The sequence below is a fragment of the Pararge aegeria genome, chromosome 8, assembly GCF_905163445.1.
Source record: "Pararge aegeria chromosome 8, ilParAegt1.1, whole genome shotgun sequence".
NCBI classification, from domain to species: Eukaryota; Metazoa; Arthropoda; class Insecta; order Lepidoptera; family Nymphalidae; genus Pararge; species Pararge aegeria.
Genome location: NC_053187.1, coordinates 9805582 through 9830060, shown reverse-complemented (window position 1 = coordinate 9830060; position 24479 = coordinate 9805582). Strand labels below are relative to the sequence as shown.

At 35.1% G+C, this 24479-nt stretch overlaps 1 protein-coding gene across 1 annotated transcript in view; it reads left to right on the top strand.

The window, feature by feature from the left end:
* Window positions 1–15666, top strand: part of LOC120625752 (vitamin K-dependent protein C) — a 45152-nt gene extending 29486 nt beyond the window's left edge. The window contains exons 9-13 of the mRNA XM_039892942.1: window positions 6664–6890; window positions 8402–8604; window positions 11820–11976; window positions 12984–13142; window positions 14238–15666. Coding sequence (XP_039748876.1) covers window positions 6664–6890; window positions 8402–8604; window positions 11820–11976; window positions 12984–13142; window positions 14238–14357 — 866 coding nt within the window. The 3' untranslated portion in view covers window positions 14358–15666. The remainder of the gene's footprint in view (window positions 1–6663; window positions 6891–8401; window positions 8605–11819; window positions 11977–12983; window positions 13143–14237) is intronic.
* Window positions 15667–24479: the final 8813 nt, after the last annotated feature.

The following is a 24479-nucleotide window of genomic DNA, read 5'->3' as shown; positions in this document are numbered from 1 at the left end:
ATAATCTTCATCAATCCATTAGGAACGGGTCTCCTCCGAAGGCAGTTTTGTGATGCTTACGCGACTTCACGCGACCTTGAGAACATTATGTATAAATCGCAGGCATGCCGGTTTCCTCACGATGTATTTCTTCACCGTTAAAGCTTTAGTACCTACTAAAGCTTTATGATACCTACGGACCGACATAGAAAAAGGAAAAGTACCTTATAGCCTAATTTTGTCCAACTTCAACCTGTTAAACCATTTTGTTTCCAGCTTTCCTCAATATTGCTAACGTAAATGGTTAAACGGATTCTGTTCGGCTTGAAAGGATATTGGTGGCTTTATTTAGTGCTAAAAGATCGATTCAACAAAGTCGTCTATCGTTTCGTCATCGAACGCAGCCTATAAACGTCCCACTGCTGACCACAGGCATCCTCTTGCATGTAGGTTTATACTTACCGGCTTAACTTGCTCTGTGAACATCGCTAATTTCCTAACTCTGGGCTGATACTTAATACTCACGACGTGGCCCGGGAATTGAAACTCGTGCTCTGTAGTTGAACATCCTAACCACTAGGCCGGCGAGGCAGATAACTCTCTAAACAAGATTGTTTAGAGGTTATCTGCCGCTATTCTTTCGCTTAAAACGTTCTCATTAAAGTAATCGCCTTTGAGAATTTAGTTAATTGTGACACAAACAACAGTATCAAATACCATTTTAAGGCAACATTTCCAAACTAACGTGCGCGGTATTCGTGCATCTCTGTTATTATCATAATAATTGCTATTATGTAAATAACAACTAGGTAGTGAATAGGTTGCAGCTATCCGTAGTTAACTGGGAAAGGAAATTGACTGCCAAGTTAGTTGTAGGAATCCAACGCGTTTCTAAGGACTGAATTGAGATTTAGCTTTTTATGTGCACTCATTTATTTGTTGAGTAAATTTTCTTTGATATCTTTACTATTTTAAAATGTTGCAATGTTCAATCGCACCCAATCAATTTTTCAATAATTTTTTTTGAATCGCAAACAAGTAGCGGGTCCTCGGAACTTTGTCCGCGTATGAGTCAACCTTAAAAAAAACTCATATGTTGTCGCGGACTGTTTCTTAAAACTTTTAAAGAGGAACAATTCCGTCATACTTACTACATACTTCCGTTGTTTCCGCAAAACGTTTACCGCTCACGCATCGCACGCATCGGAATCTCTCAAAAGTGATATTATTTGCAACTTTTGCAACGTTTCTCACTGATGATCGTAGCGTGGTCGTGTTAGCTATTGGTCGTATCGCGATGTTATAAGTTTTACAATATTATAGCTGACCCACTACATTGCACATTAAAATTTTTTACTCGTGTTCGAATTATGAATGTGGTTTATTTAGTACTGAGTCCTATGATTTATTACCTGCAAATTAATTGCAAATCTGACTACTACGCAAAAGTTCTTTTGAGTTTAATAAATAGCCTATGACATTCCACAATAACGTAACTTTCTATTTATATGTGAAATAATTTTGAAAATCGATTCAGTAGATCCATAGATTACCCCCTACAACGTCACAAAGTCGCAATCTCACAAACCTCTTTATAATATAAGTATAGAATTGGGGACGCCAGTATCGCAGGAATCTGAGAACTTTCACGCGAACTTAGGCAGCTTGTCTTTGGCGAAACGTTTACAAAATGTTAATTAAAAGTAAAAGGCACTAAATGTGTATATTTTTACTAGGTACGGTGTAATACGGTGGGGAATTCCCAAAATAGTAGATTTTTAACACGATGAAAAACATAGTTCGTTGGTTAAAATCGGTTGTGTTCCCGAGTTGAACTTACTAATTTTCATATCGATTGTGTGGGAAAACAATGAGATGAAAAACAATAATAACATTTCTAAAATAGATTTCACTTGTTTAAAATGTCGCCACTTAATACAATATGTGTTCGTTTTAAGGTATTTTTCAATTGATATTCTGGTGATAGAAATTCATATTGATCTTTTGAAGGCATTCGGCGGTTAATTTGCTTCACTTGATGAACAGCATATTTTGCAATAATAAACTAATACTTTTTAATATATTATATATTAGCTTTTGCCCGCTATTCTTTTATTTAGGTCCCGAAGTAGGTTAAAAGCCAAATCATACTCTTTGTTGATGTACGAAGAAGTTTAACCAAGAAAATTCTTACCATTTATATGAATTGTGCGGTCAAGCTCTCGTGTAATATGTGGAATGTGTGTTCATATTATAAAGCGACGTTAAGTCTTAAATCTTAGGTTGCTGCTGTCTGCTGATATGTTCTATTCTTTGTTTATAATGAATGATTACGTTATCGTCACAATATCTGCGCTGAGCTAAACTGATGGTCGACGTTTTTAATAATAAAAAGTTTATTAAAATCGGATGAGATATGATAGAGTTATTATATAATCCCGCTATTATTTCCCCCCGGCGCCCGCTATCCCCAATTATTTTGGGATAAAAAAACTTTCAAATGTTAGCTCGAAGTATTGCACCGAAATGCATTTAAAGCCCCCAAATAGATTGTGCGTAGTGGGCCAACTGACAGAGAGACATAGACCAAAATTAAAAATAGTCTGTTTTGGGTTCTATGTCTATATAAAAAACTGTCCCTAATTAAAATTTTCAAAAAATATATAATGTAGGTACGATGGGAATCCCCCAGTTACAGTTTTATTATAAGCATTGAACCCCCAGTTTCACACTGTTAGGGGCGGAATTTAAAAATATTCTTTCTCAGTGCATACACATTAAAGAAGAACACCATTCAAGAATCATGTCTGGCTGTGCGTTAAGTTATCGTTCGGTCAGGACTGTGAACTTTCATATTTTTAAATAGCAAGCTGTTTTTGTGTCAGGTTTCATCAAGATTGGTTCAACTAAACACACACACACACGACACACAAACTTTCAACATTTACATTTTAAATCGTAAAATGACCGTTCCGTTTTTCATATTACCTAAGTACGTTTCGCTCCCTATTACAATTTATGGCTAAACTAGATGCGTGACGTAAAAGCAACACTAAAAATGGTCGATTGATTAATAAGAATTTGTAAATTGTAGGTTATCTTGAATAGCAATATGTGATAGGGAATAGTCACAACTTACCCCATGTTTTATGAAAGCGAAAGCTTATGTTCGATAGAACAAGTGGGCATGATCTTGATATTAAGTATCACTGACCGAGTTTTATTTTATTGTATTGTGAATAATACCACTGCCATTAAAAATGAAAACAAACGCTGAATTCAAGGCTGCTTGGAATAGAAAAATGATTGTTGAGCTAAAATGATGTTCGCAAAGAGCAATCTGCTGAGTTTCTTGTCGGCTTCTTCTCGGTAGAATCTGTATTCCGAATCGGTGGCAGAGTCACTACTAACATACTGACTTGACTTTTCAAATGTGCTTAAACAGTAGGATTACTTTAAATAAAGCAATTTTGAATTTTGTTTTGAAGTCCGTATTTTTCAAATTAATATATATATGGACTGAAATTCAAGAATTATTTGAAGTTAATGTATTTAAATTTTCAGAGTGTCATAATATAAATAACGTAATGAAATTTTATCGCCATCCAATGTAAAAAAAATATTGCCTTGGTTTTTAATACTGTTCTGTTTTTGCAAAAGGGAATTTCGTCGAGAAAATTGTGTAATTTGGCAACTGTAGCTTTCGTTTATTGATCTTACGATCATTGCCAATATGTTAACTTAAGCCAATCAAAAATTTGCTAATAATAATAATTTATATTAATACTAGCTGTTGCTCGCGACTTCGTCTGCGTTTGATTTTGTTTTTTGATGTGGCATTAAATTTAGTTGTAGTTCTAAAAAAAATTAAAGTATTTAGTATCGCTAAGCCTTAAATGAGGAGTTTGCTGCTGTCCGCTGAGGAGTTCTGTACTCTATCTCCAACCACAGTTTGGGCAAAATTAAACACATATTATACCTCTTTGGTACCAAAATAATAATTTAAATCGGTTATAATTATATATATTATATATATATATATATAATATATAATTATATAATATATATATATAATATACCATTTATATGAATTGTGCGGTCAAGCTCTCGTGTAATATGTGGAATGTGTGTTCATATTATAAAGCGACGTTAAGTCTTAATTCTTAGGTTGCTGCTGTCTGCTGATATGTTCTATTCTTTGTTTATATATTATATTATATATATATATATATATATATATATATATATATATATATATATATATATATATATATATAATATATATTACAAGGTTAAAAGCCAAATCATACTCTTTGTTGATTATATATATATATATATAATATAATTATAACCGATATATATATATATATATATATATATATTATTGCGTTTTTCCGTCTCTCATTGTCTTATTCCAATAGTTAAGGTGGTCTGGAAGAGATCATTGTTAGGGATAAGGCCGCCTTTTGCATATAATTTATGTTAATGTAAGTGTTCCAGTGTGTATTTCCTTTATATGCAATAAAGTTGTTTAAATAAATAAAATAAATAAATAATTAGTCGGAGTTATGGTGTAAAACCGTCAAACACTCATCCCCTCTTCCAAAGGAACCGAGCTTAATGTCGGGATAAAAAGTATCCTGTATTACTTCTAATACTTCCAAGAAAATGTGTACAAAGTTTCATGAGGATAGGTTTCGTAGTTTTTGCGTGAAAGCATAACAAACAAACTTACATTGACATTCATAATATTAGTAGGGATTATTTAGCAAATATTTGATTGTAATAAAACCTTCCTATTTGTTTTTTTTATAAAAATAGAAATATCTTGTTGCCTGTACAAGTAAAATACAAGTATATTAAGTATCTGAAAGTATTTCTATTATAATCTCGTCAAAAATAACATTAACTTTAACGTCAAAATGCCAATGTACCGATCTGAGGTCGGATTTGTAGATGTAATAAGATACGTGTTTCCTCGCATATTTTTGGTGTTCGGGCTGTTATTATATAACTGAATTTGACAATATTTGTATTTTGATATCTTAACTTGACTAACGCTTATAAAAAGCCTTGTGTAAAACTTATTTAAAAAAAAAGTTTAATATGTATAATTATTTTTAAATCACAATGAATTATCACGATACAATTTAAAGATATGTGTATCTAATTTAGTTTAATATTTCCTAATAGAAAACCTACTTCTATAAATATAATATAAAATATCTGTTTATACTGTCACAAAATTGACTTTACATCTTTTTTAATTATAAGAGTAATAAACTTATTCTTTAAAAATAATTTTATTTTATTGCCAATAGAATAAAACACCATATCTTAATTCCATTACCAAGCACAGCAAAATTATATTTTAATCTGTTTCATTCTGCACGTACTCGCATTTACCGACGGTTTACTTAATATTCTATCCGAGATTTGGCAGGTTACCAGTTCTTACTTGAAACATTTATTATAATTGTCAATCTGGCCCACAATCCTGACAAAGCATTAGTATTCGCCCAGAATAAATTGAAAGTAAATAATTTATTAGTAATTTTTTAATTACTCATATTTTGAAACAATGAAATGGAAATTTGAAAATAATTTTCGATGTTTGAGGTTACTATTGTATGGGTAAGTACAAAATGCGCTTTCCAATCAAATGAACCTCAAAAGCCTTTAACTGGTCAAGAGGGTAAAGGAAAAATATATTTAACTTTATTCTTTGCTACGAAGCTTAGCAACCAACCAAGCAGCAAAGTAAAATTACAGCAACTCACCAAGTTACTTTTATTACTGTTGAGAACGATAAAGAAGTGAAGAATATAAGCACTAATCTATTATAAGTATCAGCACGTACTAGCCGCTATGCGAAACAGAAAATGAAAATGAAAAAATGCTTCATTGTCATAAAGAAAAAAAAACAGAATCAAAAGTACTTAAACATAACACATTAAATATATCCAAATTTTGTTTTATTTTGCACAGATAAAAAGTGTACCTACCTGTATTCCGAACTGTGTCTCGGAAAACGGGGCTAGCCCGCTCGATGACCTAGCTTAATAATAAAAAAATAATATCATTGGTAATCCCAAGTACTCGTAGTTGTGTTTGTAAGTGTCCTATAGATAGTGTCCATGTCAGAATGAGTGCGTGTGAAACTATAGAGCAAGGGTCTGCGTGTGAAACTATAGAATGGGGTTTTGGTCGTAGTCCACAACTCGAGCCTAGTACGGATGTGTAGATTTTGCACGCCTTTGAGATTATTATGGAAAACTGTCGAACAGGCAAGTTTTCCGCAATGTTATGCTTCACGAATAAAACAACTGGATATTTACTTGCTTAAACTAAAGACGCGAAAAACTTTGAAAAGTTAGAGTTAGAACAAGGTACCCACGAAAGGGAGGCCCATGTAAGTCCAGTAAGAAGGAGGGAAGCAAATTAGTCCCGGTAATACCCTAGTGGTTAACCTCTAACCACCGGGACTAATTTGGTTGAAAACAAACTTCTGTGCAAAAGTCTATCCTTTGATGTTAACATTCTGTAGATAACGCTAATTTTAGACATTTCATTTGAGAATAATTGTGTTTAATTAAAGCTGAAAAATATCCATAGGTGTAGAACCTACAGGAATACCTCGTGTAGGTATTACAAACAGAATTAAAATGAAGACACGCTTTGCAGAATACAACGTTGTGGAGTCAATGCCGGAACCAGTGCCCGCAATTCACCCAGAGGATTCTCGGGCATTTTCTACCAGGATGCCTCCATGCGGTAGAATAGGGAGATATCGCGGTTCACCGAACGCTCGGCTGCGAGCCAAAATGCGAGATATGGTCCGCATTATAGGAGGCAAACCGGCACCACCTGGCAAATGGGTCTGGCAAGTTGCTGTCCTGAATCGTTATAAGGTACAGGGATCCATGTAAAATTAAAAATAGTACTGCTTACACTACTGATCCTAGCCTCATCTGATACAGTGCAAAAACACGAAAAATCCTTCTTTATAATCTAGTGAAACTTCTAAAAGTTCGTTGTAATTTGAAACTCGATGAAACGAAAATAAAGAAACAAACACATAAATGGATAGATAGTTGGCGAGAGAATTTTGTTATAGTTTCCATGTGAACTGAATAATTTGTTATATAAATATGTAATCAGTAGTAACATATGAAATCAATGAATGTCATATTAATATATCAAATAATTTATAAACTTGGTAAAAAATAATGAATCTTGCATTTATTCTACTCCTGATACTCAATATCCATCTCAATCTCTCGTAGGCTACTTTTCAGAAGTTTCACTTCTGCCGTTTATGAATTGCACAGGATTTTATTTTTGCTTTAGTTAGGCTAGACTGTGGTAATAAAAAAAACGTGCAACGTGGCTGAATAAATGCGACACCCACAAAATTACCTTCTTCCCAATAGTATGAATATCATGAAGTGTTGATACTACAAACCCGCCTAAAACAGGTAAATAATAAAACGACTTCGAACGAAATCATATTGAGAAACTAAACTTATTCCTCATTCTGGTCATCTCAGACAGTAACAATGAAATGGTCCATTTCCCCAGGCTTCGCTTTTCCAACAGAACAATTTTATGAAACATTTTATTCAGCTCATTAATAAAGAAAGATTAATGTCAGTGTTGCTAGGCAAACAATAAAATTATTTGGCAGAAAATTTTCTTTCATCTCTACAGAGGTAGTTTACCGAGCCATTCCCGAACAATTAACGGTCCGCTGCATAAAATAATTCTAGCCATTCGCAAAACAAGAACAAAATGTTTCATTACTTTAAGCGTTTACTGTTTTAGTACTAGTGAAAACGATACTTTACTTTTTATGACCACTGAAATAATGTTATGCAAATCTTACTCGTTTCGTAAAGAATAAACATAAAATGGCTACTAAAAATAAAGTAGGATGATCTAAAAAGGTAAAACGGTGATTTTTAAAATTGTTTGGATTCAATGAAAATCGTTAATTAAACCGGAGTAAAAATCTTCATTTCATAATCTGAGAAACTGACATATTTCACATTAATCGCACAGAATTTTGTCCCTTTCAATTCAAAATGTTTAAAACTAAATGGGCCGTTTCGTCTTATTAAGGTCTTACACTAGATATTCAATCAAAGAAGACGTCCTTTTAGACCTGTTAAGTTAGTTCTGTTTAGATATTCGTGAATAACTATATAATCACCAATATATTTCAAAAAACACAACAGCTTCTTTTTGCGAGGTTTCTTTTAGTTCCAATACGGAATAACCAAATTCTTTAAAAGCCCGTAATGCATTGGCAGTTTTTTGGGTGCTGTAGTCTAGATTTTTATGGGCAGAGGTAATAACATCAGGCAGCCCGCTTGCCAATTTGGTCGTTATTTATTATATTATGTCAAAAAAATCTTCTTAGGAGGCGTTCTGCGGAGGAACACTGGTATCCTTACGCTGGGTGGTAACAGCAGCGCATTGTGTGAGGAAGCGCCTGTATGTGCGTTTGGGAGAGCACGACTTGCTCGTACAAGGCTATGGCGAGATTGAGATGAGGGTCACTGAAGCCGTCATACATCCACACTACGATCCCGATACTGTCATCAACGATGTTGCGTTGTTACGGTAAGGATACTATTTAATTTTCTAAATATTTGTATTAACTTCTTATATTCTGGCTGAAAGCCTTTAGACATCCTATTTGAAATACTTTGCCTTATTATTTCATAAAATATTTGATTTTGATCTTGACAAAATCAATTTTTTTTTATTCAATACAGTACATAGTAGTGAGGTAACTACATAAGTAAACTTAAAACTAAAGCTACGGGGGTTCCGAACGCGTGTTTAAGAAGAATCCTACAACAAACATAGCCGGGTATTGTGTAAAAAAAATCCATTTTTATTGTTTATCCTAAATTAAATTGTAGCTCGGAGCCTGGAATTGTATTTCGTGCCTAGTACTAAGTTACTCGTTTGAATTTATTTTCCTACGATGTATTGAGCCCAGAATAGTAACGTGTAAAACTCACTTCTCAATTAATACACGAAATCACACAAAGATTTGTTAAATTGCGGCGGTACCAGATTCTTGTTCTGTTTCTGGAAGTTTCGTCAAAATCGTTTCGGTTACACCAAGGCACGGAGTGGATAATACAAGCAATATAACAACGTCTGCTTAGGTTATAAATCCTACCAAACTATATGACTTGAATGGGAGACAATCCATGAGGAGGAGGAGAGAGAAGGATTTATGTTGACTTAGCCAGGTTGACCTAGCAAAAAATATCTTAAACCCTACTAAGTCTAACTAAGACTTAATCGACGAAGATAAACGCCGTATATTTATTTGGTCAGCACTTTTCACACGTCGTAAATTATTCTACTCCATGGTTCGGTTTACGTTTGCGTAAAATTAGATATTTTTCTCATATGAGTGACGAAACCAACGAGTTCTATTTTATTTCAACTGCCTCATAATCATTCTGCCTCATAGTTTTATCTCTGGAATAAATTGAATGTTTTTGACAGTATTCGGATTGGAAATCTGTCTGTTTTATTCTATATTTTATTTAGCGATTAGAAAAACTTAGTAACAAACAAGTTAAGATAATTTTTAAGATAAACTCTAATGAATGTAAGTTTGTATGCTACGGACCCTCTCTTGGTTTGAGGGAGGTAAAGTAATTCTAGACGAAGTTCTAGTCAAAGAGCATACAACCAAACACAGATGACCTTAAAACTAGCCGACATGACTTTAAAGCCTCCCAATTAGCGGTTGAGTGCGGCCACAAAGGGAGCTTACTAAATACTCATATAACCCGATCTTGCCGCCAGGAAGTCTGGTAAATTTCCCCGCGTTACCGAAATAAAAAAGGGTGGTAACTATTATTTTTCTGCTATTTTCAGCACAACGTGATTCCACTTTTATGTCTCCCCTTGACTGTAAATAATACAATATTGCCAGGCCATAAAATTTTTATTGGGATACATCTTGACGGGATAAATTTTGCCATTGTCTGTTTTATGTTGTCCAAACTATTACACGGGTAATCGTAAATATGTCAAACTGCACAATGATTACTCATGTTTCGATGCGGCATCAGCGGATCCAACGAATTGAATGGAAAATGAGCCAGTGAGCTTATCTGGTAACAGAAGATGAGTAGATAAGACAGTAAAACCACAATGTAATATTTCAAAAAGTTTGTATCTCTGAGACTCCTGTGCCCTACGTATATATATATTTTTTTATTCCGCTTCAAGCATACGAAGGTGGTACTGCATCCATTAAGGCAGACGACACATTGTCTAAACAAATCCACCCAAGTGCCAGCGTTCGTCAAGGATGTATAATCTTACGCCCTCTTTAAACTGGGAAAGATGGAATCGTAATTGGAGGCCAGAGAATCTCAAACTTACGCTATGCGGATGATAGTACATTATTCGCAACTAGTATCTGCCATATGGAAGAACTTTTCTAAGAAAATGGAGGATGTTAGTCTTAAATTTGGCCTCAAGATCACCCGCAGTAAGACGAAAGTTTAAAAAAAAAAATTTTTTTTTTTTTAAGAAGAAAGTTATGATTGTCGACCGCAAGAACAACAACTTGCCAGAAGTTTCCAAAAAGCAAATTGTGAAGTCGTCCAATCATACGTCTATTTACGAGCGTTGGTCTCGAACATAGACGAAATCAGGCGCATATCTTATGGATAAATATGGAGGAACTGTAACATAACCAAAGCCCCGGAAAATCCGGCTAGTTACAGTGCATCAGTTCCCCATATTCCTTTATGCTTCGGAAACGTGGACCCTGCAGAGTGAGAAAAGAAGGAGAAGGACGTTCTTGAGATGTTGTGCTGGAGAAGAATGTTAAGAGTACCCTGGAATGCATTCACGTCTAGCAAGTCCATTCTTGAAGAACTCGGCATCATGCAACATCTATCCTTCATAGTACAAGCTCGTAATCTCACTTTCTTTGGGCACGTATCAAGAAGAGCCAATGACTCTATTGTACTCTATTGTACAACAAACCAGACCAAACCAGAAGAAATTCAAATATTATAAATTCCCAAATTGCCCTGCTGGGGATCGATCCCAATCGAGGCAATGCCTACTGGTTGCTGCCCACTGCGCCAATCGGCCGCCAAATATATGGGATGCCTACCGAAAAAACCATAAAGCCAACAAAGCACACGATTAATATCTTAAGAAACAAACATTCTGGATCTTTTATATTGTATTTATAGTGCAATACAAAATTTGGCAGCACACTTAGAGCTTATTGGGAAAATTTATCTACACGTTTATGTAATACGTCCTCAATGTTCAATGCACATTGTAAATATTACGAACCTTATCTGTTTTCTTCATGACCGAGTCCATTTTCCGCATGCAATTTATTTTGTGAAAATACGGCATTTGAGCTTTCATATTTATGTGACTGTTAACATAGGATACGAGTGTCACAGAAAATTTTACGTGGAAACGTTGATGTGAAAACGAAAAGGCTTTTTCAGTAATAAAAACTGACAGATCCCTGATAACCTGTTAGTAAGAAACTAAACAGAGAAACACGTCCTTAAAGTGCTACCCTGTGTGCATCAGTAGTGCAATTAAGTCTTCATGAAGTTGTATTAACTACTACTACTTATCAAATAGAGAGTTAGTTGTTATGTTTTATAATAAATATTGACAATAATTTGGTTGATTAGTTTAAAAATAAACTTGAATATATTTAATACATCGTTATAGCTTCAGGCATCCTTACTGTTATTCTAATCCCTGAACCCTAGCACAATGTAAAAATATATATACTATGCGATTTATTGAAATTTTAGATTGCCTGGGTTAGCAAAGCCAGAACTTGGTCACGGTATAGCCTGCCTGCCAAATCCGCATCAGATTTTACCTCCACATTCCAGTTGCGTTATTCTCGGTTGGGGCAAAAAACGCCCCACAGATGTCCACGGTACAAGAATCCTACATGAAGCTCAGGTTAGCACATACTAAATCAATCATTATTGTAACTCCTCCAGTGTTTGTTTTTGTTTTTAAAGCGCTTCCGTAGGAACCGTAGGACTTAACTATGATAGATATACTCATATACTCACTTGCGGACTTTTTTGTGGGTAACAATGAGAAATTTAATTATTTTGTGCATAATATTTATTCATCATCAATAGTTTTCACTACGCACGCCAAGTAAAGAATTTTATAGGCAAAATTTTGCCACTATGTATCTTTGTAACAGTTTAGCTTTCTTTTGGCGAAGAAATGGTTTAAATCGGTTATAGCCTTACCTACGTATCAAATAATAATAATCTTATTCTCGGAATCTAACATGCATATATATTATAATAATTATTTTCACATATCAATGCATCAAGAACTAAATTTCAATAAAGACCTGTTTAATTTCTTTTGATGTTTGCTTCTTAAGTAGTTCACATGTGGGGCAAAGGCTACTAAAATTATTTTGTTGCTAGCGGCCTGCCTTCTAATGTACACTCTGTTACCTACGGGAGAGGGAACTTCTGTAGTGCGGTTTAATTACCTTAGACGGTAATTTTTGTATAAATTACCCGGGCCGGGCGTCAGGAAGATAGGTACTGATGGGACAACCAACAACAAAGATTTTGATTGATGACCTAAAACAGAATAAACCCAGCAAAAAAATACATTTTCATTAAAGTAATATAATTTAACCGTTGCCAATACATTTTTTTCGTCCTGTTAAGTATGGCATACAATTCAGAAATGTGTTACATTTGATAGTACCCACCTTCTCTATTTGTGAAGGTCATTGCCCATACTACGGGACTCACGGGAAGCCGTGCATTCAGTGAAGCCTAAAGCCATGTATTTCATCTCACGACCAATCTGTCAAGAGTGCACGACTAAGATTAAACACAGCTGATGCTATGGTCGTCACCGCGTAATTGTTAATTACAACTTTGTAAAGTTACTTCCAACTAGCTTTTATAAACAATATTGTGTATCAGGTATCAACAATACAGCAAGGTGTGTGTCGTCGCTCTTACTGGCAGTACGCTATAACTGACGACATGGTGTGTGCTGGTCGTGGACACAGAGACTCTTGCGCTGGGGATTCCGGCGGACCTCTTCTTTGCAGAGATAGGAATATGCGCTATGTTTTACAGGTAATTTATTTTTCGTATAGTTAAATTGATGCCCCTCCTGATGGTAAGCCCTTCGACCAAAAACAGAGCAAAATTATTTTACAGGGCATGCAAGAAACACGTCCTGCCACGTACCTTCATGATCTGATTCCCATGGTAATTTTAGACCTGCCAATGCATAAGTTTAAACAATGTGTTAAAACACATTTAATTAATCGTGGTTACTATACGATTGATACATTTCTTAACGACAAGGCTGCGCTCTCATCTCTCACAAGATAGAAAATTTATAATATATGTTTATGTATTATGAGTTTCTTGCCGGCTCTTCTCGGCGGAATCTGCCTTCCGAAACAACAAACATGACGTTTCAAAAGTGCTTATAAACTAGGCCTACTTGAATTTAATGAATTTAGAATTTTTGAATTTACCACCTATATCCATTAACCTATATATATAATAACACCGGAACCTAGGCCCTTCAGACCAGAACACAGCATTGCAACAATGCTGCGTAAGAAATAAGCATGGTTGTAGGTCTTACCCTGACGCAGTCAGAGCGCATACTCATACTGGAGATTTTCTTCATTATCTGCATACCTTGTGCATACCCACTATGCACGTCACTGCCCTGACGAGCTCTGTCACAAATAGCTCTACTAGTTAAGCTAAAGTGCTTTAATGCGACCGACCACAACACCCTTGACTTTCCGTAACAGTGTGTAGCCTTTCGTACCCGAAGTGGCTGGACAGAATACATTCTTGCGTTCAGGCGCCATGACTAAAAGAAATTAATAATTATAATAAATAACTTTATTGTTATGCTCTATTATTATTTTAGATATAGTTAAAAACCAAAAAAAATACAGTATTAAATACATAACAATATGGCAAACTCAGCATTATGCTGTATACATTGGCACCAATGGTCGGAACTAACAACCGCGCCGCCCGCTGCGCTTTTGAGTAGGACTCATTGCAGTAGTTGTATAACCTACTTCGTAATGGAAACTACAATACATAATAATAATATAAATAATTACGTAATAATTATTAAAAGAGCTCGCGGTTTAACGATAGGCGAATAAATTTAATCCTTTATAATAACATTTTCAGGGCATAACTAGTTTTGGCGACGGATGCGGCAAGCGCGGGAAATATGGGATCTACACCAGAACTGCGGGCTACGTGAACTGGATCCGTAACGTCACGAACCACAAATACTTCGATGATTGATGCGAACCGATCACATTACAAAGAAAGCAGAAAACGATATTGAATTTGGACTTTTAAAACTATTTCGATATCCCTATTCCTTACTAATATTATAAATGCGAAAGTGTGTTTGTTAGTTCACTGTTATTTTACGTAGCAACAGAGCAATGGATTGTCGTAATGGTTGGTATGGAAAGAAAAGACGATTGCACTGTTCAACATTCTTATTGATTAATGACTAATAATCACTGAAATATTCTCAGGAAATGAACAGTAATTAAATGATTAAAGTAAATAAAAGGATTGGAAGAAAATGACTTCTTTGAATAACTACATGGAGACTACCATAGATTATAGCTGACTATAACTTGTTACCTTTATAACATAGGGGACTATATGTAGAGGATAGGGATTAGTTATAGGATTAGACTACACTTTGTATCCCTGAAAAATATGATTAATAAGGCATAGTTCTGATATATTTCGCGTTTATAACATTAAGTAGGGAGGTATTAATACAGATTACACGAAAAGTACTTACACTTTATTGGCTCTTTTTAATTTTACTTTTGAAATCTTAAATTTGTATCTGCTACACTCTTACTAGACATCAGCATAGTGGTAAATAAATACTACTCCAAAGTCACTTTACTCGACGCAGTCATACAGAAATCATAAATCTTACTACATATTTATGTTTTCTAAGCTAGTGTTTAATAAAGACAGTAACTGCTAAACATCATAAAATAAATGTTCCTTAAGTTTCTATCTTTTTTTTATTAAACTGTATCAGCGCTTGCCACCAGGTGAGATTGTAATTTCACTTCCCTCTTTTCATGAAACCAACAACAATTTAAGCAGCATTATTTTTGTACTAGTCTAACACGTTTAGAAACTAAATAAACGCTTCGTGATTTCACTAAATAATTGTTTCATCATTTCAAACTACACTGAAGCTACTTTCTGCAGCTCGGTTGATTCAGTCTTTCTACCTAGTGCAAAGAGTTATGCAAACAAACACACCAGACATTGCTTGCATTTGGACTAAGTCGGACGATATAGAAGGAAAGGTTGCGTTTTTCGGTCACCTGCGAGACAGTTAAACCGACAGAAAAAATGGCTCAACGATATTATGAAGATGGACAGGACTTATTCAGAAATATAGAAGATGGCTTATCATGGTACGCCTTTTCATAAGCAGATTTCTGAACTAAAATTTGAAGATAACACCCAATAATGTGAGTGAGTGCCATCCTCTTTACCGAAATATAAATTTGTTGCGAAAATTTAGTTTAATTTATATTTCGTTAATCATACTTTTTATTTTCTACGTTTCTGTTATGCTAAGTCTACAGTATAGCGTTATATATATATACGAGTATGTTAATTAGTTATCAGAATTAAGGTCACAAATAAGGAAAATGGCGAATTTTCAATTAATTTATTTGGACAGTTTGACCTCAATGATGAGGAGGGTTGGTTTGTGTTGGAGTTAAATTCAAACTAACCCTTGACTGTCAAATGGACAAATATTTCCCCGTAAAGTTAAATTCGACAACGTTGAGTAGTATTTGCTTAACGGCGGGCCAATATTTGTTTGAGTTGATAGATAAAGCTCCAGTAGGTACAACAAAAAAGAGTATTTGGCAATCTAAAGAGAAATCTTTGTTCCGATTTCCTTATTTTGTCCGTGACATGCTGTCTTTCGTTTTGTTATCCTTAAAGTAATTGATATTAAAGTGGAAGGAAAATCTAATTTTATTTTTATTTCCGTCTTTTCCCTCTAGATATGGATAGCACTACTAAATAAAATCTGTCACTTGAAGATTTGGAATGAGGTTGATTATATTATTTCGGTTCTTAAACATGTGGTTTAAGAACCGAAATAATATAATCAACTAATCAGTAGGTAAGAATGGTTAAATATAATAAGAAACATTAAAATAGATTTACTAATACGTCCGTGTTTCTTTCGGTAGTTTGAAAATCACACCTTGGAAACTCTAAGGTGAACTCCTACCAACCACACTGCAATCATCTTTGCATCTAGATACCTTTATAATCTACAAGGCATATAATTGGAGATGACTGGTTGTCTTCCACATTTAATACTAGGTGCTTGTGCTTAAAAGTATTCTATGTAAAAGACCATGATGCAAGCCATGGCAATTGATACCTATTGTCATAGTCAAAATTTTATCACCATGGTTTCAGCTTTTTTTTTATTCCACTAAAAGTTAGCTTGACTGCAATCTCATCTGGAGGTGAGTTATGATGCAGTCTAAGATGGCAGCGGGCTAACCTGTGAGGGATGTATGGTAGTTCATACCCCTTATCGGTTTAAACGCGACATCGCACCGGAACACTAAATCGCTTAGCGGCACGTCTTTGTCGGTACGGTGGTAAGCCACGGTCAAGACCTAAGAATTATCAGAAATTGTAAATTCGGGAATCGAGTCCAGGACATCCCACTTAAATATATAGCGCCCACCCCTACGCCAGCGAGGTCGTCAAAATCGGGAGGTTCGGTCAATGTTTAATTTCGGCAAAAGTAAGCACGCCATTTGATACAGTCATCGCGGTGAGGCGTTTAGTTGTTGCATACTGTGTGTGTGTGTGTACATAATTTGTGGCTTAGAATCAGCTAGCCGCGCGACCGTTAGATGCAAACTACTTGCCAAATGGATACGAAGCCTGAGTTTAGAATGTCAAAGCGACAAACCAGCATCGGAAAAGCAGTGATAACCCTGTGTCTGTGTCCTTTGACAAGTCATGATGAATAATATTCAATTGCTAGAGATACATTGCATTTCCTTTCATTACTGTTACTAATGGTATCAGTGGTGGATATTATGTAAGACTGACTTTTTCAATTCGATTAAAATTTACTTGTATTTTGACTTAACCGCCTATTTTCATTTCATTAAATAATTTAAAAAATAATATATTTTTGCGTTCGGATTATGGTTGTAATTTATATTTTAATGTTTCTTTTTCATTTCTTATTATATTACTGTGAGCTGCACGCCAAACTATTGGTAATACACGGTTTCAATAAAAAAAGCTAAATTGTAACTGATTATCTATGTGTATTTATGCAAATAATTTTATTAATTATTAATTATTTTATTAATTATCAGTGGCTTGGTGTTTATCTGTTTATTATAAGTACTTACTTATGTTTATTATTTTTTATTATTATTACGATGATAATACGTTTATGATAATGAGTACGCGTCGAGAATAGAGCAGAGAGGACTATATTCGGACGGCCGATTAGCGCAGTGGGCAGCGACCCTGCTTTCTGAGTCCAAGGCTGTGGGTTTGATGCCTACAACTGGAACATGTTTATACATATTTTTCAGAGGCTGGGTGTTTATCTGTTTTTTATAAGTACTTACTTATGTATATTATTTATTAGGTAATGTTCATCTGATATCTAAGTACCCATAACAAAATCTACGCTTACTTGGTGGTAAGTGCCGATGTGTCTTATTTTATTTTTATTTCTTATAGAAGAGGACCAGTGGTTAGGACTTCGCCTTCACTTTCGGCGGATCGAGTTCGAATCCCAGCACGCACCTCTAACTTTTCTAAGTTTTGTGCGTATTAAGAAATTAACTGATAAACGTTATCCGCCCTATTTGTTTAGCTGTAAACATGTTTGACTATGGACCACAAAGTTCTAGACTCGATTTCCGGGTTTCATAATAATAATAATAAATAACAATGAACGATTATCGGATCAGGTGCGGGCTATACAGCGACGTCATCTTCTGGATGAGTCTCAACTTGAGCGGATGCGTTTAATCTTACCACATATAGAGACCACCCGTAGCTTATCTCAGCAAATAATGCAAACTAATATCCAAGAGCTACTGAGATCGAACGATTATCACTGCAAGATATATACATATACACATAATATACAGATAAATACCCAGACACTGAAAAACATTCATGTTCATCACACAAACATTTTTCCAGATGTGGGAATCGAACCCACGGCCGGTCGTAGAAAGCAGGGTCACTGCCCACTGCGCCAACCGGCTGTAAAAGATACGTTTCATAAGAGATACTTCGTATGCGGTCGATACACTTGCGGTCAGCAGCGTACACTTTGCAAAAAACCCTCAAACGTTAAACGTTGAGCAGGCGATAAAAAGTTATCCTACCGTTATATTACAATCGTAAATCTCAGAAGAACTTTTTTGAAATAAGAAAAATATTAATTAGTACGAAAAGCAGAGTTTTATGTTTCTATATTTTTTTATGGAAGTCTGCTGGAATGCTAACTAATAGTTAGCACGACCTTTACGTTATTGAGAATATCCGTACTCAATGGTACAAATTCTGAAGTACACAAAATCTCTAATCTAGTGCTATTGTTTTCCCCAGATAAAATTGACGAAAAGAATGGCGTTACTTTTAGATCTGAGAATTTATCTTATATCTTAAAACGAGCAATTCTTGTATATATATAATTGGAATCTCGGAATCGGCTCCAACGATTTTCATGAAATTTACTATACAGGAGGTTTCGGGGGCGATATATCGATCTAGCAAGGATTCATTTTTAGTAAATGTCATTTTATTCGTGTTTTCCGGTAATAACCGATTTGGTGCAGACGAAGTTGCACGGGTCAGCTAGTTTTATTTAAGTTTTTAGACTGCAGTCGATTCGGTACCAAAAATATATTTTTTATGTAAACCGGTATGGCCAGAGGTTGGTGATATTCCAAATACGATGGACAGAACAAAACGATATGCATGGATGAAGTGGGAAAAATCTTCTTGATTACAGTTTCATTATCTTTTCTTAAAAACCACCCGGTGCACAGTGTGGGTATATTTTTTTTGCTGTCTTTTATTGTGGTGAAATAATAAAAAAGAGTTATTTATCTACCCCACTAGTAGGGTAGTATTTTCTTCGTTTTCAATCGCTAACATGCGGCTAGACGTAACGTACCTTTATTTAGCCTTCGCCTAAACGGTTCTAATGCAATCCAGCTTTAGACCCTTCATGTTAGTTAAGCTCACGTTAGAATACATTTACATATTATAGGTTATGTATACTGGAACTAAATTGCATCGGTGCTTCGGTTTGAGAATTCCGAGGGTGTATCTGTAGAAAATTCTTGGTTGCGCTTACCTACACGCTTTATTTTTATAAAGCCCATGTTGACAACGTTTAATAAGCGGTGATAGCTTAGTAGTTAGAGCTTCGGTCTTCTTTTTGAGGAGACCGAGTTCGATGCATCCGATCCGATGTGTTGGCCGTATGGTGACGGTAGATCAGAATACAGTTGTCGAGACCGCTCGTCTTCACGAGAGTCGTACGAGGCGACTATGCAGCAGCAGCGTTCTCTGTGCTACTACAACCATCTATACTAGGATCGTCAACCCGTCTGCCCAGCGTGATAAATGGGCAAGCCCACCCGTTGGGAGAGGCTTTTAGTCCAGCTGTGGGCAGTTCTAGGCTGTTGATGTTGATGATGATCGTTCGATCTCTTGCACGCATTAGAAGTGCGTACTTTTCGGAGTTATATCCGATTTTATTTAAAGAATTAACGGCGAAGCATTATCGTGATGAAACCTGCATGCCTGAGAGTTCTGCATAAGGTTCTTAAAAGATGTGTGGAGTCTACCCATCAGCACTTGGCCAGCGAGGTGGACTAAGGCCTAAAACCCTAATATTCTGAAAGGAGACCCATGTCCTGTAACCCATGCCGGGAATGGGTAGATAATGATTATAAAGGTAGTGTTTGTTAGGTAGGTAAGTATTACTTAAATATTAAACTTTTGTAATGAAAAGAACTTTTGGAACCTCAGTAAATTATTCAGATTTCAGGTTGTCATAAAATTTGCATATTTTGAATTCAATAAACAAGTAGTAGAGAATTTGCAGAAAATATTATTGGATTTAAGCTAACGTGAATTTTTCTTTTGAGGGAGTATAAATAGAAAACAGATTTCATAAAAGGAAAGTAAGATATTGCATATTGAATGAGTTCTGAGTATCTCAGCTACTTCATTTATTAATTTACTGGATTATATATGAAAGTCGATAAATGTAAATGTAGTAGCGCAACTAAACCTATATTCATTATAAAGACTCTCTATCTCGATAAAAGTGATAAAATATACGGAAATTTTATTAAAAGCTAAAGTGCTTAATCTATCTTCATCCAAGAAGTCTTATATTAAGGCACAGTTTGTTCGAATTTGTCAAGGCTGTTTTACTCATTCAATAATATGTAGGCATCGAGGCAGTAACAATTTTACCAAAATTACAGAACATTACGTAAATTTGTCATATTGTTGTGTCTACTCAACAGGACTTCAAACATATTCATTCGTTAAACGTCTCAAACAATAATTAGATAGTTTAAGAACTTCGGACATGAATTTTCGAAAAATACTTAATTTGACTGACTATTTTGCGACTTTTTTGAGATAATAACGCACCTCATGAGTCATTATCAGTAAGTGTGGCATGTGCCATTTCACCAAAATTTATTGACGTAGCTTATGTGCTAAGTCTGCGAGTTAAGATGCATTGTTCTTTATTCAGAGAGAAAATTTAAGTCAGTTACTTTGGGTTGGGCTGTCAGTAGGTTGTTACATTTTTGAGGATAATTAGTATTTTGTTTTGTTTTATATTTATTTTACTAGTTAAGGTCTTGACTAAATACTCACCTGGGAAGCGATGATGCTGTCTAAAATGGTAGCGAGCTAACCCGAGTATGGCAGTTATATTAAAAGGAACGGTTTTGCCGATGATATCTAACCACGCCTGAAAGCTCGTCCTGAACTTTCAGGAAAGGTTAGATAACATCCCCCCAGACGACTAGAAAAATCAGAATCTAAAAATTCACGTGTTGCCCCTGATACGGATTGAATACGGAGTCTCACACTTATATCATCAATTAATATGCTTCAGAAAAGGCTTAAAAAAATTGGTTACTCATTTTACAGCTATCCTGTAGTTTGAAGGCACGTTTTCATATTTATTTGGTCCAAATAACGTTATGAATATTGGCCACATAGAATAAAACCTGAGAAAATTCAGAAGCCGTTAGGGGCAACGTGTAAGAACGAGGTCTACTTAAATTCTCAGCGCTCTCCGTTGCGTTAGGGAGATAGTTTTTTCATTAATTGCTCCGAAAAAGTCCTGGCCTACGTGATAATGGCAAAGTATCTGATCCCATTTGGTGGTGGCCAGTAAATAATGTTATACGAGAGTTTTTTCGTAAATCAATGTCGTTAAAATTGAAGGGTCTTAAGCTGAGAGAGTGGTGGAATTCAAGAAGTTATAAATTGTATGCTAATCCTAAAATCCTTCCATCAGTAAAATTAAGAGCCCGAAAGTAAAACTGAAGTCGTAATCACTGAGTTATCACCGCTTCTATGCTATTATTCAAGTAAATTCTGATATCACCGACAGACTACTCAATTTTATTTATTGGTATTAATATAAATATGCGTTTGACTGGTTATGAATAGTTATTTTCGATTACTTCATAAAAATGATATATAAATAAAGAAGTCTTTATTGCTTTTTCGACAAATTGAAATGGGTAAGAGACACACGAGGACGAGTATGTACGCGTAATAAAGAAATCAATTCCCTACTTTTCCAATGCTTTTTTTATTACGCTATCTATGTAGGTTTTTTTAGTACCTACCTGTTTTCACATAACCTAGAAAAGGATTAAATTGGATGGCTAATTATTTGGGTAATGCGTACAGGAAAAAAAACTTTTCACCGACGCATCCATAACGACACTAGGCGCCATCTGAAGTTATGAAACAGATTCTGTGATGCGTAATGTTTAGCAAACTTGTTAACTTACACTTGTAAGACGAAAGAAATTTAAATTAGTGTTTTTAATAACTGTAGAATTTTATTGCTCTTGATGGAGAAAACACAATAAGGACACTATTTAGATTTAGATAGTTCATTATTTTACTCGGAAAGTATTAAGGACATAAAATGGTTGCAATAATGACGAGTAGACAGTAGGATGAACAAGCACAAAAGAGGACAGATTACGGAAGAAATAATTGATTGTCTTTAGAAATACAGTTCCTGTCTGTGCCATAGACAAAGCACCATAGAAGATGGGTTGCATTCAATTACAACACCCGCCCTGAATGCAAGCCCATATTCATAGTACAACACAAGTGTTTGTTGTAATCGGTACCTTTTGTTAGTATGTCAGCTATTATTAAAACGGACATAAATTAGTGATATCTGCATATCGTCTGCGAAAGGTGCAGAACTCCTTTGTGGGGTTCAGTATACGCTTTTACAACATGATTCCTAAGGAAATTCTTGACCTACCAATGCATACATTTAAAAAATGTGTAAAAACGCATCTAGTACAGCGAGGTTACTATACATTTGATGAATTCCTCAATGACAGATTGGAAGCAGCCAGCCTCGCTCTCATCTCCCGCAAGATAGCAAAATGATTGTAAATGTTGATGTTGGAAAAGAGCAACTACTGAGTTTCTTGCCGGCTCTTCTCGGTAGAATCTGCTTTCCGAACCGGTGGTAGAGTCACTACAAACATAGATACTTGACGTTTCAAATGTGCTTATAAAGTAGGCCAACTTGAAATAAATGAATTTGAATTAAGCTCCCTTTAATTTTTTCCGCAAAATATTTTTTTATTATCATTAACATGATTCCTTAAAAAAATGATTCTTATATCTATATGTTTTGTTCTAGGCAGATAGTAATCACTAGTGGTCAGTTTTATAGCAATTTGATTGTCGCTCAAGATTTTTTCCCGACTTTCTGTCGTGAATATCAATATCTCAAGTATATGTCAACCTTAGATCCACGGTACCTTATAGGTATCTAAGCACCCTTTTCACTGCCAAACAGTGCTCGACTTTTGGATTTTTATTAAATCGACTCAGTGTATTCACTGTATATGAAATATCTGGACGAGTACCTTGAGCAATATAAAGAAGAAAGCGGATCACTGAAGCTTGTTAAAAGGCATAAAAGGCTTGTCTAAAGTATTGTCCTTTTCACAATAATTGAGTTTATTTCTTGGTCTTAATGTGAAATTAGGGAAAATTTCGTTCCAACAGAATGTGAAGGGTAATAAGTCTCATCACTGTTACCCGTGTCAGTTTCACAATCACGTGAGTCCTCGCCATCCTTTTCTAAAGAACTACTGGGTGAATGTGAAGTATTATGAGTTGATTCCACTATTAACTTTTAACCGTTTAACTTGGCTAAGTTTGTTGTGGACTCTTCTTAGACCAGTGCACATTTGGAACCCTCCTAGCTTTAGTTTTAAGTTAACGAATGCAATTATCACCATCACTAACATTAGTGTAACATGTTAAATCTATGAACGCTTCATAAGTGCCTGTAATACGGTCTACATTAATAAAACATTTTTGAATATGAATTTTTTATGGATTTCTTCTAGGTCACAAATTTTTCCCATTTTCCCATTTTATGAAGAACGCTGAGAAGAGGTAGAATAATTATTGTCATCTGCTAAATAGTATGAAGTGACTAACCGTTTGTTCGAGATACAAATCTAAAATAAGTGGTTTTTGATGCTTCAATATTAGTCGTGTAAACGATTTAACAACAAGAGGACATATGTCCTCTTGTTGTTAAACTTAACCTTTGGACAGTTTCCCTTGTGCATATTATACACAAATGAGACTGTCTAGTACTGCATTTCAGTAAGTTGTAAGTTGCATGTTTATTTTAATGTATATAAGGTACATTTTGTATTTATGTCTATCAAGTCTTGTCTATAATTATCATGTTTTATCTGCTTTTCAAGGTTATTATTATTATTACGAATGAAGACCCATATTTAACAGTGGACGTCCATTGGTTGAAATCTTTCAGCACACTGGCCCACAGCTGGGCACAGGCCTCCATCTTATACGAGAGAGGGACTTAAAGCTGCAATCCACAATAATTGTGCTTCATCATTAAACTGTACTTTTACGAGTTACAATTACTTAAGTGTAGGCTTTTATAACTCTTTCAATGCCTATCCTTAAGATTTTTATAACTCGTACTGGAGATTTTCTTCATTTTATATCATCTGCATACTCTGTGCATACACTATATGCAAGCCACTGGTTAGACCATGC